This window comes from Numenius arquata, chromosome 2, assembly GCF_964106895.1.
Source record: "Numenius arquata chromosome 2, bNumArq3.hap1.1, whole genome shotgun sequence".
Classification (NCBI taxonomy): Eukaryota; Metazoa; Chordata; class Aves; order Charadriiformes; family Scolopacidae; genus Numenius; species Numenius arquata.
The window spans coordinates 115,081,352-115,098,186 of record NC_133577.1 but is presented as its reverse complement, the minus strand read 5'-3'; the positions used below and the strand labels follow the sequence as shown (position 1 = coordinate 115,098,186).

General features: G+C 39.0%; 1 protein-coding gene across 1 annotated transcript in view; it reads right to left on the bottom strand.

The window, feature by feature from the left end:
- CERK (ceramide kinase) overlaps positions 1-16,835 on the bottom strand; it is a 42,167-nt gene that overhangs the window by 14,748 nt on the left and 10,584 nt on the right. Inside the window, exons 4-6 of the mRNA XM_074168258.1 lie at positions 12,437-12,562; positions 11,861-11,924; positions 9,022-9,167 (exon numbers count right to left, since the gene is read on the bottom strand). Of these exons, the coding sequence (XP_074024359.1) occupies positions 9,022-9,167; positions 11,861-11,924; positions 12,437-12,562 (336 nt within the window). The remainder of the gene's footprint in view (positions 1-9,021; positions 9,168-11,860; positions 11,925-12,436; positions 12,563-16,835) is intronic.

Genomic DNA, 16,835 nt, shown 5'->3' with positions numbered 1-16,835 from the left:
TATCTTTTCAAACGAAGTATTATCGGCATGGCCCTCCAAATAAAAGCATTATGTTCCTTTGCTTGTGCCTTTCTATTTTATGGAACAAAGAAAATACAAGGATACAAATACCGTGATTTAAATTGTAACATTTTTTGCCCTCATAAGTAGAATTTATTTCTTTCTATACAAACTACAAAGATTTCACTATATAAGCAATAAATACATAGCAGTTAGTGAAGGGAAATAACTTAATTCACATGAAAGATTTCAGGATTACATTTTTATCAGCTTTTACATCAATTAGGGATGGAGGGGAAGGCAGGCATACTCTGATTCTCTTTTGCTTAAAATTTCTTACTCGTTGAGATCCCATGAAAAGAAGTTGACCAATGTCCTGTTTTTTTGGGGGAGGAGTGACCTGAACTGCAGGCTGTCAATATCCCCTCCTCCTCCAGCTGCATCTTGAACCAGAAACTTCTGCTTAGTTTGATTATTTGAAAATTAGTAAACATTTGCTTTCAGGAATTAGTTTACAGATAGGGGAGCAAAGTGGACAGAGATGTGCCTTTACAGTCTAGAACAGAATACCTACAAGAAGTAAGGGGGGAAGTTTTAGGATTCACCTATATTCTTTTTGTTACTAACTCCCTTCAGGCCACTGCTCTGTCAGTATGTCCCCTCAGTATTTTAGGCGCTGTTTAGAGACAGGCAATTCTCCCTGATCCCTATAAAAAACATCTAAGAGCCTAATGTAGGGTTCTGATTTCTACTCTGCAGCAGGGACTTGGAAGTCAGGGCCAGATGTACCAAAGCATTTTTGTTGCGGCACCTAACTCCAAATTTAGCTTTCAGTTTCTCCCATCCCTTCCCTGAAAATGAATTCCTGTAAAGTCAAGGCTAGAAATCTGAAAACAAAAATTACTTGGTCCACATACATGTTCTCAGATTTGTTACTAATACACTACATGTAGATCAGCTCAGATAGAGCGTACTTAATTTCTGAGGCCTAATCAAATTGAAATAGAAAATTAAAAACGGAAGAATGAGCAATCGCTATTTAAGATCTACTTTTGGTTCTTTCTCACTTTGAAATATGTCAGGGCATAGACACTTAGCAATAGGAGCACAGGAAATCCTTTTCCCTTCCAACTCACTTCTCAGGAAACGGACACCACTTTCCCTGCCCGTGAAGGGCATGAGAGCAGCTTCTGTCAAGTAAACGCTAGGCAGAAGCCCACCACACTGAACAAGAAGCAGCTCCAGAAGCCGATTAAAGAGAATATAAATATAATAGATCTGCAGAAAAAAAGAAACAGTGTGACCAAAGAGATCTCTCTCTACAAGGCTGAGGTTCAAGATGGTGCAAGTGTACCAGTACAAGTATATGCCCTTGCACAGGAAACGGCCCCAATTCCTCTCAGTGTCATAACAGACAAGGTATACAGATGACCTCTTGGTCATGGCACATTTGGAGTTTTATAGCAGAAAATACTAAGCAGAGTTCAGATTCTGAAGTTACGCTTTACTGCCCATTTTTTCAGTTTCATTTTGCCTCCTCCACTCCTGAATTTCAGTTAGGTAGAAAATTCCCACTCCTTTTGAAAAGAAAAACAAAGAAAAAAATAGCCCCTAAAAGATCTGATCTGAACTTTTACTACTGGATATACAAGCCTAACATTTCATCCAACCTTTCTCATTTCTTCAAGACCTGGTTGCATTCTGCTGCTAGAACCACCTTGGTCACATTTTTTTTGATGTAAGCAGAGCTTCCACGTAGCCTTACACTGTAGGTGGGAGGAGAAGAGGGGAATTCACGCAAGCTACGTTGTAACACCGGAGGCTTATCTCCCTTTACTCTCCTATAGTCAATTAAAAGCTCATTTATCTGTTAGGCAATTCTGTAGAACTTCTTTTCATTTCTATTCGTTAACTAGCGAGGGAGGGCTAAAATTAGATCTGAGGTCTGAAATTAATTCTGAGATTCTAAAATGGGAGGCTGGGGAACACCCCAACAGCGTTTACCAACTACCAAATCATCCATCCTTCTTCCTCAGACATGCCAGCGGAGCACCAACCACAAACTAAAATATCAGGGTTTTTTTTCTCTCAGAGCCAGTAGCGGGAAGCAACAAAACCAGTATTGTTCCTTACGTAGGTTCCAAGAGAATGTAACTGGTCATAACGCCACACCAAGCATGAACCTAATGGTATTAAAGGTCACAAAAATGTTCATGAGGACTAAGGATTTGAATCTCTTTGAATATTTCATAACCAAACAGGAATTCTAGAGCACCAGGTGGGCCTTGAATAGATTCCAAATCTATTACTGCTGAAACAGCACTCAGAGTAGATGCACATGCAACGTCCCTCCCCAAAATCCAGCTTATTTCATCAGTATAAACGTGATACAGAAAGTAGGGTTAGAATGTAAATATAGCTTGACTAATATCCCTTTATTAATAGCTTAGGATTGCCAGAGCACTCAGTTTGGGCAAGCAGGTTTCACAGAGCATGGCTCTTGACTAGCATCAGGTGGCGGATGTTGTTTGCTCTGGTTAAAGCAACAGAAAAATTATACACATACTCTGCCAGATTTTCTTTAGGGATTTTTAAGGGCAACAGCCTAACCGAGTGAAGGAAAATAAAAGACGTTTTTATGGGTCGCACAGAACCACATGGAAATGTAAAGAAAGTAGTTGGACTGAGTAGTTAACTGAGTCCTAACTCATTAAAAGAGATCGATCTTCAGTGTGGAAACTAATTTTTGTGTTGGAGTGCTAGAAGAGAAGAAAATCAGCATGCAAGGGAATGATTAAATTTCAGGTTAAGACACCTGGAATTGTGCATGTAATACTGCAGACTATGTCAAAGCTTCCATTCTGGTGAAGGAGATCTTGTCAGGAATGCTGACGGCAGCTTGATTCAAGGTACTCACACACAAAGTCATGCCCATCTCACCTGCAGACAGCTAAGTGTAAGCATGAAAATTTGAGCATCAATTTCAAATTGAAACCCACCCTGAAGAGAGTAACTCCATTAGCTAAAATGCCACCCCATCGGTGTTCAAGTGCTGCAGATGAGTCTGCTTGGCTTCCAACTGCTACTCTAGTATAGCAGTTGTCTTGCATAGGGCTAGAACATGTCAACAGTGGTGGCACTGTACCACCATATGTAGACAGCTGAATCCCAAACTAAACTGTCTGAAATCTCCCAGCTAAAGGAAGCTCTCATCCTATATATTTTGATATTAAGAGCCTACTAGAGCATGAAGTGTGTAGAGGGCACATCAACTATTCTTTGTTAAAATAAGTTTAATTACTTTGAATCTTTATCATACATTATGCACACTAGAGCCCTGTTTCATTACCCATTTTCCCCAAAACCTGTTTGTTATTAGGAGGTATCATACAGTCACATAGTTGTCATATAGGCAAGTTCTTCTACGTTCTTCCCCTCCCCAAACTTAAACACACTAATTTAAGTAAAAAGATTTAATGATTTAAAAATTATCAAGGAAATTCTTCCTTTTAGTTAATCACGAGGAGAAATGACCAAGATATGTGTTTAAAATATTAAAGAGTATGTGCTCCCCATAAAACATTTTTGCTAAAGCAATGTTAAAGTAACCAAAGTGATGGACTGCACTACATAGAACTCAGTGCAGTTAAATCACCAGATTTCCCCTTTGCATGCAAATATTGCTGGATATTTGTGAGCAGACAAGTCATGCAGACAGGTGCACAGAACCAACAAATGAATAAGCAAAACCGGGTGATTAACTGGTTGCATAGAAGAATTCATGACATTGATTCTGTGGAAAAAAAAAAAGGATAATAAAAAAAACCTGCTAGAATTAATAATCTGAAAATTGATTAGATTACTAATTTACAACTAAGTTTTCTTAAACCAAAACACATGCATGCTGTGGGCTGTATTAATTTTTGTGCTTTTGTTGGTGGAAAACTAAACAAATTCCAAAGAACTGGAAGTACTAAACTAAGCAGATGATAGAAGCAATGGTCAGACAGATGTTGATCCTACAGAAAAAAGTGAATTTAATAAAGAAATAGAAATAATCCTAGTGCTCATGAGCATTGCTCCATGCAAGATACCCTTGACAGGAGCAAGTGCTCCCCCAGAACACACAGAACCCTCAGAGACAAATTAGCCTGGCAACAGGAGTCCATGCTGCAAAGAGGCAGAATAACAACTTCAGGGGGGGTCCCATATCTTTATAGCATTTTTGTGAAGTCAAAATCCATGCAGTCACCTCACAGACAAAATATCAGGCAAGTCACGTATTGACAGAGTAACTGCATACTGTTGGCCAAGCAGCATTTAGTATTTTGAAAAGTCTAGACTTTTATGGGAAGTGATTTTCAAATGACAAGGACATGACACATTCAAAAGTAAGGCGAGAAGCTACTGCTACAGACAAATGGCCTGGGCATACAGTCATGTTCCTACTCAAAGTTTTATACTTCTTCCTTTCTGCATCCAGAAACTAAGAAATCAAGTTTAACATCTGCAGAATTACAGACTGGCTTAAAAAGGAACAAACAGTTCAGAAGGGCTTTGTTCTGGGGTTTTTTTGGCAGATAATCACTTCATTGGAAGTTCAGTAGCACAGTACAACAAAAATGGATTAATACAATAATAACAAATTTAAGAGATTAAATTAACATCACAGGGAAAAGTAATCTTGACTTAGTTGTCTTCATAGCAGCCCCACCATATTAAATGCAGTATTTAGCTCCAAGACTGTCATTTCCAGAAGTATAATGAATTTAAAATGCTGAAGGAGGAACAAAAAACATTGCACATCAGATTTCAAACTGGACATACTGAACCTTGAAATGAGATGCTAACTAAACTGCAAAGATCATTAAATATTACAAATGTTGTAACAGAGAAGGCTGTGGACACATCACTTGGAGTAATTTAAAAAAAGAATTAGACAGCTTTTTATGCTACACTTTAACACATTTTCCAAAAGAAATTTTACTGCCTAGATGACAGTAGTATGAGTCCAGTCATGCTTCATGATTTTACTTGCATCTCGTTTTTAAGTTTGTGAATTAATGCTCCACCATTTTTCTATACCACTGTCACATAAGAAGCCTGTGCTGCCTTTAGCATTCTTAATTTCTACAGCTACACATCGACACACTGATTATAATCATACTGCATGCTTCAATCCTAGATATTACAGAGTTCATACCTTGACCCTCAACAAAAGTGAGAGAGATCTAGATACATTAGGAGCCTAAATCACTATAGCAATTAACACTCTGTATCTAACACTTTACTCTATCTTCCCTAGTGTTTGGAAAACTTTTTTCCTCTATCCCCTTGGTAGACTGGCAGACTTGGTTTTTGGAAGAATGAATGCATTAATATTATGCCACAGCACAGAGTGAAGTAGAATTTTTTTTTTTCTACCTGCTGAGATCTTAAGAGTATTTAATCTAATCTGTTCTCTTTTACTGAAGGATCCTCTGACAGCAGTTGACAGCTTTGTCCTCCTGTTCTCTGCCAGGTTTAGTAAGAAGAATGAATTACTTTGGCTTACTCTAGAGGATATAATTTTAATACTAAAACACGTGGATGAAACCTCAATGCCACATGTCATAAAAGAAATGAGTCTCTGTTTTTAAGTTCTTTGTAGGCATACTATCGCTCTGAATGCGGTGAGAAACCATGGCCGAATGTGCTTTTAAGGCTAGATAGCACTAGGAGGAAGTAATAACTAAAGAGAAGTTTTAGGAGGTACGCTGACTTGTAGCTAACACAATGCAAAATTTTGTCAAGTTGCTACAACCTTTAAGTACTCTCGCAGCAAATCCATTTACAGCAGCATTCAGTCAGTTTACATTGGCAGATTTAAAGAATGGCTGCAACGACAAGAAACTCACAAGTTAAAACTGACATTTGAGTAAAGGCTTTATTCATGTCAATAAAAACACAACTTATTTCATAAAAATGTACCATGAAGCATAAGTATTTTTTAAACAGAAGACACACTAAGGAAAGAGATTGTCTGGAAATAGGCAGATCTGTACAAAAAAAGGGGCCAAGAAGGGGCTTGTTCCAAAAAGTAAGAATCATGATTTACAAGTAGCATCCAACATCTAAAAAAAAAAAAAAAAAAAAAAGAAAAAAAAAAAGCCTGTATGACGGGATTCTGCCTGTGAAATAAAGCTAATTACTGAAAAAGTCACAGAGATGAGAGTGTTTTAGCATTAAATCTTTCATTTTTAGTTCCAAACCTTTTTACAATTAAATTGACAGTTTCTGAGCAAAGACTAAGTGCTGAATTGAGTGTTAGTTTGAATACAGACACTGTGTAATCACAATCACAAACCACAATGTGCCATGTTTCTGTTAACGCAGCTTGACATTAGGTACTAAATAATAAAAAAGGCGAAAGCACTGATTCATTGTCACCTTAGCCCGGGCTCCTGTCCTCACTGAGTAAAGCGTCTCCATGTTTCAGAAGACAAATTGAGCTTTAGAACTTAATCTCTGAACTATGGGTAGTGTTTGTTTTCAATATCTATTAATGAGTTCTTAGGATTTTAAGAAAAAGGTTGGTTATAAAGAACTTAAAAAAGCATTATGGATGAAGTTTTTCTAGATGCACAATTTATATTTCATTATTCCTTTTGACTTGCTAGATTTTAGGACTGTCAGTTTAAAAAAAAAGTCTTTTTAAGGATCTCACTTATTTTGGAACAGGTTTCTTGCAGTAGTCGGAGAACTAGGGGATCTGTTGGGGTCAATACATGGTCAGAGCTCTATTACATCAAGCAAAGACGAACAGAACAGCTTCACCAAGGGCTGGGGAAGAAAATCAAACCAAAACAAACTCCTGCTGCCTTCCTGACCACCCTGCAATGCATGGACTTGGCTATTTCATACACAGTGTAAGGTCCCTGTGATGGCTAGATGTGTTCAGAAAGCGCTAAGATTTGTTCAGTGATTTGACTCCCTTTTTCAGTAAATAAGCACTTTTCCATATTTTCAGTAATGGATCACTTTAAATATTGCACAATATACAAACAGATCAAGATACTTGTTATATTCTGTACTTCCAAAACCCTAATTGATAGAACTTCAAGGCCATATTCCTTATACGCCATTATAAATAATTTTTGAGGGATCTGAATAATGATGTGGAGATAATATTTCAATCATAGAACTGATTACAAGGCTGCACGTCACATTAGTTCAAGGAATAGAGCATGCAGTATACATTCGAATAGCACACAGCCACAATGGACAAAACACAACAAACCAAACACTAAAGTATATGAGAGAAGAAAGTGACTTGATCCATGTTAGCAGTATTAAAATATCAATGAAGATGACACTTTTTGGTTGCAATTGGAAAAAATGCATTAAGAAATTGTTGAAAAAGCAAGGTCAATCCTTCAATTCTAACATGCTGAGAGCTAATCTCATAAGGACAAAGAAATAGCTTTTAATATTGAAGTTCTGTTTTTTTAAAATGTATCTTCTTATGGTGACTAACATCACCAGTAGGCAAAAAACTTCTGAAACCAACCATGTAAGCAAAAACCTTTAGTCCAAGAAATTTGCTCAAATAAGGGAAATGAAGGGTGGAGCACTTCAAATTCTATTATTTTTAAGTTTATTATACAAACTGATTTTAATATAAAAGCTTGAACAAATAAAAATCAGAATATACTTAAATATAGTAATTGTGTTATACAGAACCCTTAATGTGCTAGCTAACAAGGAGAAGGAAAAACCACAAGGGAACACTGACATTGCAACTTTTAGATAACCAACCCTTATTGTACTGCAAGCAGAAAGGGTTAAGCTTCTTCCAAGCAAGAATTCAGGCCAGCTGGGTTTGGATACATTCTTCACAAAGCTATAACCAGTATAAAATTAGTCACCTAAACATTGAGGGTACAAATATACTATTTCACACAGTGTATTTTTATAACCTGTGCTAAATTTTCTCATAAAGTCTGTGTTGCAGTTCTAGTCAGAAGATCATAATGTTTACTTCATATCACAGTTCTTTAATTCAAATCTCAAGCACCTGACAAAAAAAAAAAAAAAAAAAGAGAACAGCATATAAAAGACACTGAACTGTTCATTTGTCTTTCCACAGAGTCCTCAAAATTGCAGATGCTATGAAAGAGTTGCAATACTGAATCCAGTCCTGGAAGAGAGTCATCTTATAATTCCACTTTTGAAAGAATCTTGTGGATCAACTGGGCAGGGTGAGGTAACACCTGGGACACTAGATTTAACAGCAAGCTTGATCCAAAGACCGTCTACGGTCAATAAAAAAAGTTTATCACCAAAGACCTGAACTCCAAGAATGAGCTCTCTCAAATGGCTCTCAATGACAGCAGTCAGGATTGGCTGAAAAAGACACTGACACTAAGAACTGTGAAGGTAGAGAAACTCTAAAAAAGGGCAGAAACTGCAACCTGGTCTGGAACCTTGGAACCTGAGGATTGTTCCTCAGCTGTAGTTGCTTTCTGTGATAAAAACTGGAGGGGAAAAAAAAAAAAAAGAAACAAAAGCAACAACAAAAAAAACTCAGCATTGGTTCAGAGTTTTCCAGACCAGTGGGAGGTTGGAAGGTTCTCATTACAATTCTAACTAAATCTGTGGAGCATTTGGAACTGGAAAATTATTTATCAGGTAAGTCTCTGTTCAGTAAATTTCACTCATTAACGTGTTCAGATGGGCAAAGGTATTACTGTCAACATCTTATCTTGTATTAACACACAATAAGCCACACCACAAAAAAAAAAGTGGTAAATAAATGCTGAAGTTGCACATGAAGGTTTGATTTCCTTTGCAAAATAACCTTCCCAAACAAAACCGCATGTGACCAATAATTATACCAGGACACAAACAACTTCAGCTAGGTGTCTTTATGGAATATCATTGCTCATATCTTACACTTAGGCCTAAATTCAAGAAGTTATGAGTAAGAAGAAATTTCAAGAATAAATGAATAAAATAAACTGAAAGTTAACCCTTTCTTACCAGCAGGAATTATGCCAATCCTTATATTGCACTGGACTAATGGTGCTTTGGGATTGTTTTGGTCTATGCCACAGTCCTTCTGCATTCTTCCAATGAGACCATGCATCACTTCACTGAACATGCCGTCCCCACCAACACAAACAACACTGCCAGGAAACACAAATTAGAATGCACACTAACAGTCAATAAACAACACAGCAAGTGTTCTACTTACAGCATGCACTGGGCACATCAAAAACAGTTGTTATATTCTCCTCCTCCACTTTTACAGAACATAGTAGCCCACAGTCAAATTGGCAATTAACAAAAAGCAGAAAAAAATAATCAAGCTACACAACTGCAAATGAACCTAGACATATCTGTAATGTTAGAAAAAACACGTTGGAATGCAACCTAAAAAAAAAAAAAAAAAGAATCTTTATCCTCTATTGCTGTGTACAGACAGACAAATATCAGTGGAAATTCACTATACAAGAAAAACACTGAACAAGACTGTACATACAGCTAAGTAAACAAAATGGAAATAGGGTACCTGTACTAAAAAGGGAAAAGTAAGTTAATATTTGCAGCTTCAGGCACGACTATGTTCTACACTATTAACTTAATGGGGATATACATTATATGAAAGTCAAAAAACAGAGAAGTGCATGCTTGCATGCTCTTTTGAACATGCTGAGAGCCCGTCAAACAGACAGAAGTCAGGTATATCTATATAACCATTCATAATGAAACACAGACTTCTAAATGTTACCAGATGCAAAACTTTGGTTTGCAAACTTAATTCAGGTCAGAGCTGGTGCAGCAGCTACACAGATCCTCAATATGTTAAAGCTCAGCAAAGAGTCCACAGCCAAGCAAATACTAGGAAGTAAAAGACTATTTTACAGCAGTATACATTTCATCCACAATAATCAAATGCATACCCTAAACTGTAAAAGCATAACCATTCTTTAATTGAAAATCTAACTCAAGTACACTTTAAAGGAACACAGGACAAATCCAAAGTTATGCATGTAGTCCCCAGCATACCTGTTTAGGAATGTTTACTGTTATCTGTAGCAATCATTTCCAATGCATAAACTAAGACTTACTCTTCCACATAGTCAACAACAGATATGCAGAAAGAGCACTTATTTCATAGGAAACGTTAGTTTATTTAAGTATTGATGATTTAAATTTACTTATTATTCTACTTTCAGTGAAGGAAAGCTTGAAAAAAATCAGTCATTTTTTCATTAATGGAGAGGTCAGCACTAAAAATATACACTGTCCAACTCTAAGTCAAGACCCAAGAGACTGGGAGAAAACGATGTTTGTTTTTCATTTTTTTAATTAATTTTTCTTTTCATTGCTTAACTACATTATTTCTCAACTTTAGCCTCTTATCTTTCTCTGCAGACTCTAAGAGAGGTTAAGTGGACAAAAACTGTCACGTCAGCTCAAGGTCAATTCTGTCTCAGTAGTGCTCTATTTATAACAAATACTATATCCAGGTTCAGAGACGACAGTGATACAAGTGTCTATACCTGTCAAGGGCAAATACTGGCAGATAAAGAAGTTCACATACACAATATTAGCATGACCAAATGAACTGCAAACATCAGATGACCAACGTGCTAGTCACAAGTGAAGGTCCCTAGTGAAGAACTATTGGACGAGAGCTCTTCTTGGAGTGATTCTTAAATTTTGAGTTTATTTTTCTAATGGACTAGCATTTCACCTTTTAGACAGATGACAACAGTAAACTACATAGGCTAAAGGACTTCAGGAGAAGCAAGTCCACAAGACAAATGAGTTTTAAAAGATCTATGGTCCCTTCTAATTTCAACCATTTTGTGAAATAATTTAAGAACTAAGGAAAAAAAAACAACCTGAAAATTTTATAAAGGCTTCTGAAACAGGCACATGGATAAGGAAGCACAGCGATTCATATATGTCAGACTTATTCTAAACATAGTAATTACCTGCAGAATATTACAGCATGCTCTAATTGTTCTGCACAATGATGTACAAAAATCTGCTAAATTGTAACTGAATGAGTATTTTAAGTAACTGTCTTCAAAGAGAAGCCATTCTATCACTGAGCTATTAAATTAATACACTCACCATAAGAAATTTTTATAAGGGGAAATGGGAAGAAATAGGAAACTAGCACAAGAGGTTTAAATAAGCTGTCTCAAGTAAATAAACTTGGAAGGCAGTAAAGCGGTTATCACTAAGAACCTGTATCTAGTTCCAAAATTACAGGCACAGCTTTGCCAAAGAGGGAATCTAGAGACTAAATGAAGACTCTCATCACTGAATGAAGGGAAAGCCACTTATCAGAACCAATCTAAAAGGACAGGTGAACAACAATTAGGTGTAGGAATTCAAAGAAGCTTTTCCTGTATGTGAGAAGAAACCTGAAGGAACACACACATTTATGTGGTTCAACTATTATTAAAATCTTCCATATAACCACGTTCTGGACTCACGCATACGTCAATACCACAAAAGATTTCAGGCTAGCTTTCAAGCTATCACAAAATGCTCAACTTCTGGATGAGTAGAATTAATATTACATTCATCTTTTGAACACAAGCCTCATGCAAAAATTGCTATATATTACACTTGAATGCATTGTGTGTTGAACAAGTTTACTGAAACAGTTTAGTTTTCCTTTGATACTTCTAAATATGGTTCCCTTATGGAAAGGAATATGTCCCAGAACTTTCAGCTGTTGCAAGAAACATATCAGCAATGAAGGCCACTATTTTAAATCAGAGGCAAGAACAGACTGATTACAGAATATATCAGCTAGAGAAGAAAAAAAAAAAAAAAGGCAAATAAAGTTACTTACCCATCATATTTATTAATATTAACTTCAAATAAATTGTCCTTAGCATGGTTAGCATGTTCAGTTACTATGAAGAAAAACACATTAAAAATTACTATTATAAAAATATTACTATAAAATGGTACATAGGATTATAAAAATGTTATTATTAATTCACTAATAACCATGATTCTATTACCAATGTGACCATAAAACAGCCTGCCCATAAAATGTGTTTCAAAAGGTTTTATGCCAAGGAAAGACTTGGAAGAGACATGCACTGCAGCGTACATGGAAAAATACTTCACTAAAAAATTGTGCAAACAAACAACTGGTTTTAACAGTAAAACTAAAAGGGAAAAGAAAGACAGTATCTTATAAATGAAGAGCTCAAATAGCTCAGAAGTACCCAAAGTTTTAGTTTAGTATGCAGAAAATTGATATGTCATCATTTATCTGGGTACCTATGCTTTAATTAGAAAACCTTCCCTCTCTACCACTTCATTTCCTTATTATGAAAAGGTAAGTAACATGAACTAACTACTCAGAGATGTTTTAAACAGTTCAGATTGTGTTTATTAATAAATATTCAATACTCACTAACAACATCAGTGGAGATAGAAGCCAGACTGAACAGTGGAGCAACTTTCTGTTCATAAATCCTCTTCCCTTGTCGTTTTCCTCCATATGGATTAATATATACAAGCAACTGCTTTGGTCTACACTCTGTAGTAAGGAAAACATGTTATAGTACACCGCTTTTGTACACAAAACAAAAATTCAATAAGCTATACAAAACTAAACTTGTAAATATCAAAGAGAACACAGCACAAAAGCCTTTTATAACTCTTTATTAACTCTTACAGAACCATAGAATGGATTGGATTGGAAGTAACAACTGGAGTGTGGCCATTGATGGCTACAAACTATTCAGAAGGGACAGGAGAGGAAGAAGGGGTGGAGGTGTTGCCCTCTATGTGAAGAAATGGCTAGAGTGTGAAGAGTTGTTGCTAAAGAATAGCCATGAGCAGGTAGAAAGCTTGTGGGTAGGAATTAGAGATTGGGACAACAAAGGGAACCTTGTGGTAGGAGTCTACTACAGGCCTCCTGACCAGGCAGAGCCTGTTGACGATGCCTTCTTACTCCAGCTGGAAGAGGCATCACGATCACAGGCTCTCATCCTGCTGGGTGACTTTAACCACCCTGACATCTGTTGGAAAAGCAACACGGCTGGCTGCAGGCACTCCAGGAAGCTTCTAGAGTGCCTAGACGACAACTTCTTGAGACAAGAAATCACCAGCCCTACTCGAGGAGATGCATTGTTGGACTTGTTGGTCACAAATGCAAGTGAGGCCATCAGGGATATCAAAGTTGAAGGCAGTCTGGGCTGCAGTGATCATGCTCTAGTGCAGTTCACTCTCTTAAGAAGTTTGAAGCCCAAGAGGAACACCATCAGGATGCTAAATTTTAAGAAAGCGAACTTCCAACTCTTCAAGGAGTTAGTAAATAGGACCCCATGGGAAACTGCCCTTAGGGACAAGGGAGCAGAACAAAGCTGGCAGATCTTTAAGGATGCTCTCCATAGAGCACAAAAGATCTCAATCCCAACATGTAGGAAATTGGGTAAGGAAGGCAAGAAACCACCATGGTTGAGCCGGGACCTGCTGGTCAAACTAAGGGGTAAGATGGGGCTACACAGGAAATGGAAGAAGGGACAGGCAACCTGGGAAGAGTATAGGGATGTTGCCCGGCTGTGTAGGAATGAGGTCAGGGAGGCCAAGGCACAGCTAGAATTGGACTTGGCAAGGGACATAAAGAAAAACAAGAAAGGCTTCTACAGGTACATTAACCAGAAAAGGAAGGTTAAAGAAAATGTACCCCCCCTAATGAGCAGCAATGGGGAACTTGTATCAATGGAGGAAGAGAAGGCGGAAGTTCTCAATAATTTTTTTGCCTCAGTCTTCACTGGCAACCCCTCTCCTCCTAGCTCTTGCATTGATGGCCCACAAGTTGAGGATCCAGGTGACAAAGTCCATCCCACTATAACTGAAGGCATGGTACGTGATCACCTAAGGAATCTAAAGATATACAAGTCCATGGGACCTGATGAAATCCATCCCAGAGTCCTGAAGGAACTGGCTGATGAAGTTGCAAAACCACTTTCCATGATATTCGAAAAGTCATGGCAGTCAGGTGAAGTCCCTGCAGACTGGAAGAAAGGAAATATCACACCCATTTTCAAAAAGGGAAGAAAGGAGGACCCTGGGAACTACCGACCTGTCAGCCTCACCTCTGTGCCTGGGAAGATCATGGAGCAGATCCTTCTGGATGCCATGCTTGGGCACATGGAGGACAGGGGGATGATTCAGGACAGCCAACGTGGCTTTACTAGGGGCAAGTCCTGCCTGACTAACCTAGTGGCCTTCTATGATAAAGTGACTAGGTCAGTAGACAAGGGGCGACCTATGGATGTAATCTATCTGGACTTCTGTAAGGCCTTTGACACAGTTCCTCACAACATTCTACTTGCCAAATTGGAGGGATACGGATTTGATGGGTGGACGGTTCGGTGGATAAGGAATTGCTGAATGGTCGCACCCACAGGGTGGTACTCAATGGCATTAAGTCCAGATGGAGAGCAGTGACTAGTGGTGTCCCTCAAGGGTCCGTCCTGGGACCAGTACTGTTTAACATTTTTATCAAAGACATAGACAGAGGGATTGAGAGCACCATCAGCAAGTTTGCAGATGACACCAAGCTGTGTGGTGTTGTCGATACACCAGAGGGACGGGATGTCATTCAGAGGGACCTGGACAGGCTGGAGAGGTGGGCCCAGATGAACCTCATGAGGTTCAACAAAAGCAAGTGCAGGATTCTGCACCTGGGAAGAAACAATCCTCAGTATAAATACAGACTGGGGGATGAGGTATTAGAAAGCAGCCCTGAGGAAAGGGACTTGGGGGTGCTGATGGACGAGAAGCTGGACATGAGCAGGCAATGTGCTCTCGCAGCCCAGAAGGCCAATCACATCCTGGGCTGCATAAAAAGAAGTGTTGCCAGCAGATCCAGAGAGGTGATTCTGCCACTTTACTCTGCTCTGGTGAGACCTCACCTGGAGTACTGTGTGCAGGTCTGGAGCCCTCAATATAGAAAGGACATGGACCTGATGGAGCGGATCCAGAGGAGGGCCACCAAAATGATCAGGGGGCTGGAGCACCTCTCCTATGAGGACAGACTGAGGGAGCTGGGGTTGTTCAGCTTGGAGAAAAGGAAGCTCCGGGGAGACCTCATAGCAGCCTTCCAGTACCTGAGGGGGGCCTACAGGAAGGCTGGGGAGGGTCTGTTTACAAAGGCCTGCAGTGACAGGACGAGGGGCAATGGTTTTAAGCTGGAGAAGGGGAGATTTAGATTGGATATTAGGAAAAAATTCTTTACCATGAGGGTGGTGGAACACTGGAACAGGTTGCCCAGGGAGGTGGTTGAGGCCCCTTCCCTTGAGATATTCAAGGTGAAGCTCGACGAGGCCCTGGGCAACCTGGTCTAGTTGGGGGTGTCCCTGCTGACTGCGGGGAGGTCGGACTAGATGACCTTTGGAGGTCCCTTCCGGCCTGGACGAATCTATGAATCTATGAATAACCTTGAAGATCAACTGGTTCCAACCCCCTGCCATGGGCAGGGACACATCTCACTAGACCAGGTTGCTCAAAGCCCCATCCAACCTGGCCTTGAACACTTCCAGGGATGAGGCATCCACAGCTTCTCTGGGCAACCTGCGCCAGTGTTTCACCACCCTCAGTGTAGAGAATTTATTCCTAATATCTAATCTAAATCTACCCTCTTTCAGTTCAAAACCATTACCCCTCGTGCTATCACTACAGTCCCTGATGAAGCGTGCGTCCCCATCTCTCCTGTAGGCCCCCTTTAGGTACCGGAAGGCTGCTATAAGGTCTCTTTGGAGCCTTCTCTCCTCCAGGCTGAACCACCCCAACTCTCTCAGCCTGTCTTCACAGGAGAGGTGCTCCAGCCCTCTGACCATTTTCATGGCCCTTCTCCGGACTCGCTCCAACAGGTCCATGTCTTTCCTGTGCTGAGGACTCCAAAGCTGGACACAGTATTCCATGTGGAGTCTCACAAGAGCAGAGCAGAAGGGTAAAATCACCTCCCATGACCTGCTGGACACACTTCTTTTGATGCAGTCCAGGATGCGGTTAGCTTTCTGGGCTGCAAGTGCACATTGCTGGGTTATAACTCTATAGGTCTTCATCAAAGAGCTATAAAACCTGCTTCATCTATCCCCTTTATTATACTGAGGATACTGTCTGAAATTGAACAAATTTGTAATACGATATCACGTGAAATTCAGACTCATTTAATCTGACTCCACATCTCACATTCTTATACATATTATTCTTGCGGTACCTTTCCATTTAATGTGGTCAGTATCAGTTGTAAAAGAGAAAAGACAAACCAAGGGCAGCAACAGGAAAGGCACTTGTGAGTGAAGCATACACAGAAATACTTTCACATTAATTTATTTAAATAACATTGTTGCTTTGGTAACATAAAACGCATTTCCTTTCTGTGATAAAGACACAATAAGAATACCCACAAAACCACATCCTGCACAGCAAGTGCTTGCCCTACAGTGTAACCTGTCCCCCAGAAAACACCTTTGCTATTACTATCTCAAGTTTGTTCAAACAATTATGGGTTTATATTGGTGGTGGCAATTAAAACAATTATTACACCTCTGTACTAACTAACAGCTTGCTGCACCTAGAGAGCCTTTCTTTTTTTGTATAGAACACAAAGAACTGTTATAGCATTAACACTTTCTCAGATGGCATTCTAAATTATTATTTTAAATAGAAAGAATAAACAGTTACTAGATCAGCACATCTGCATAATAAAACCACAAGCTAGACTGTTTAACTGGTTTAAAGCTGCCACACACCCAAAGCATGATTTACCCTCTCTGAGAACCTGCTACCTTTTCTGA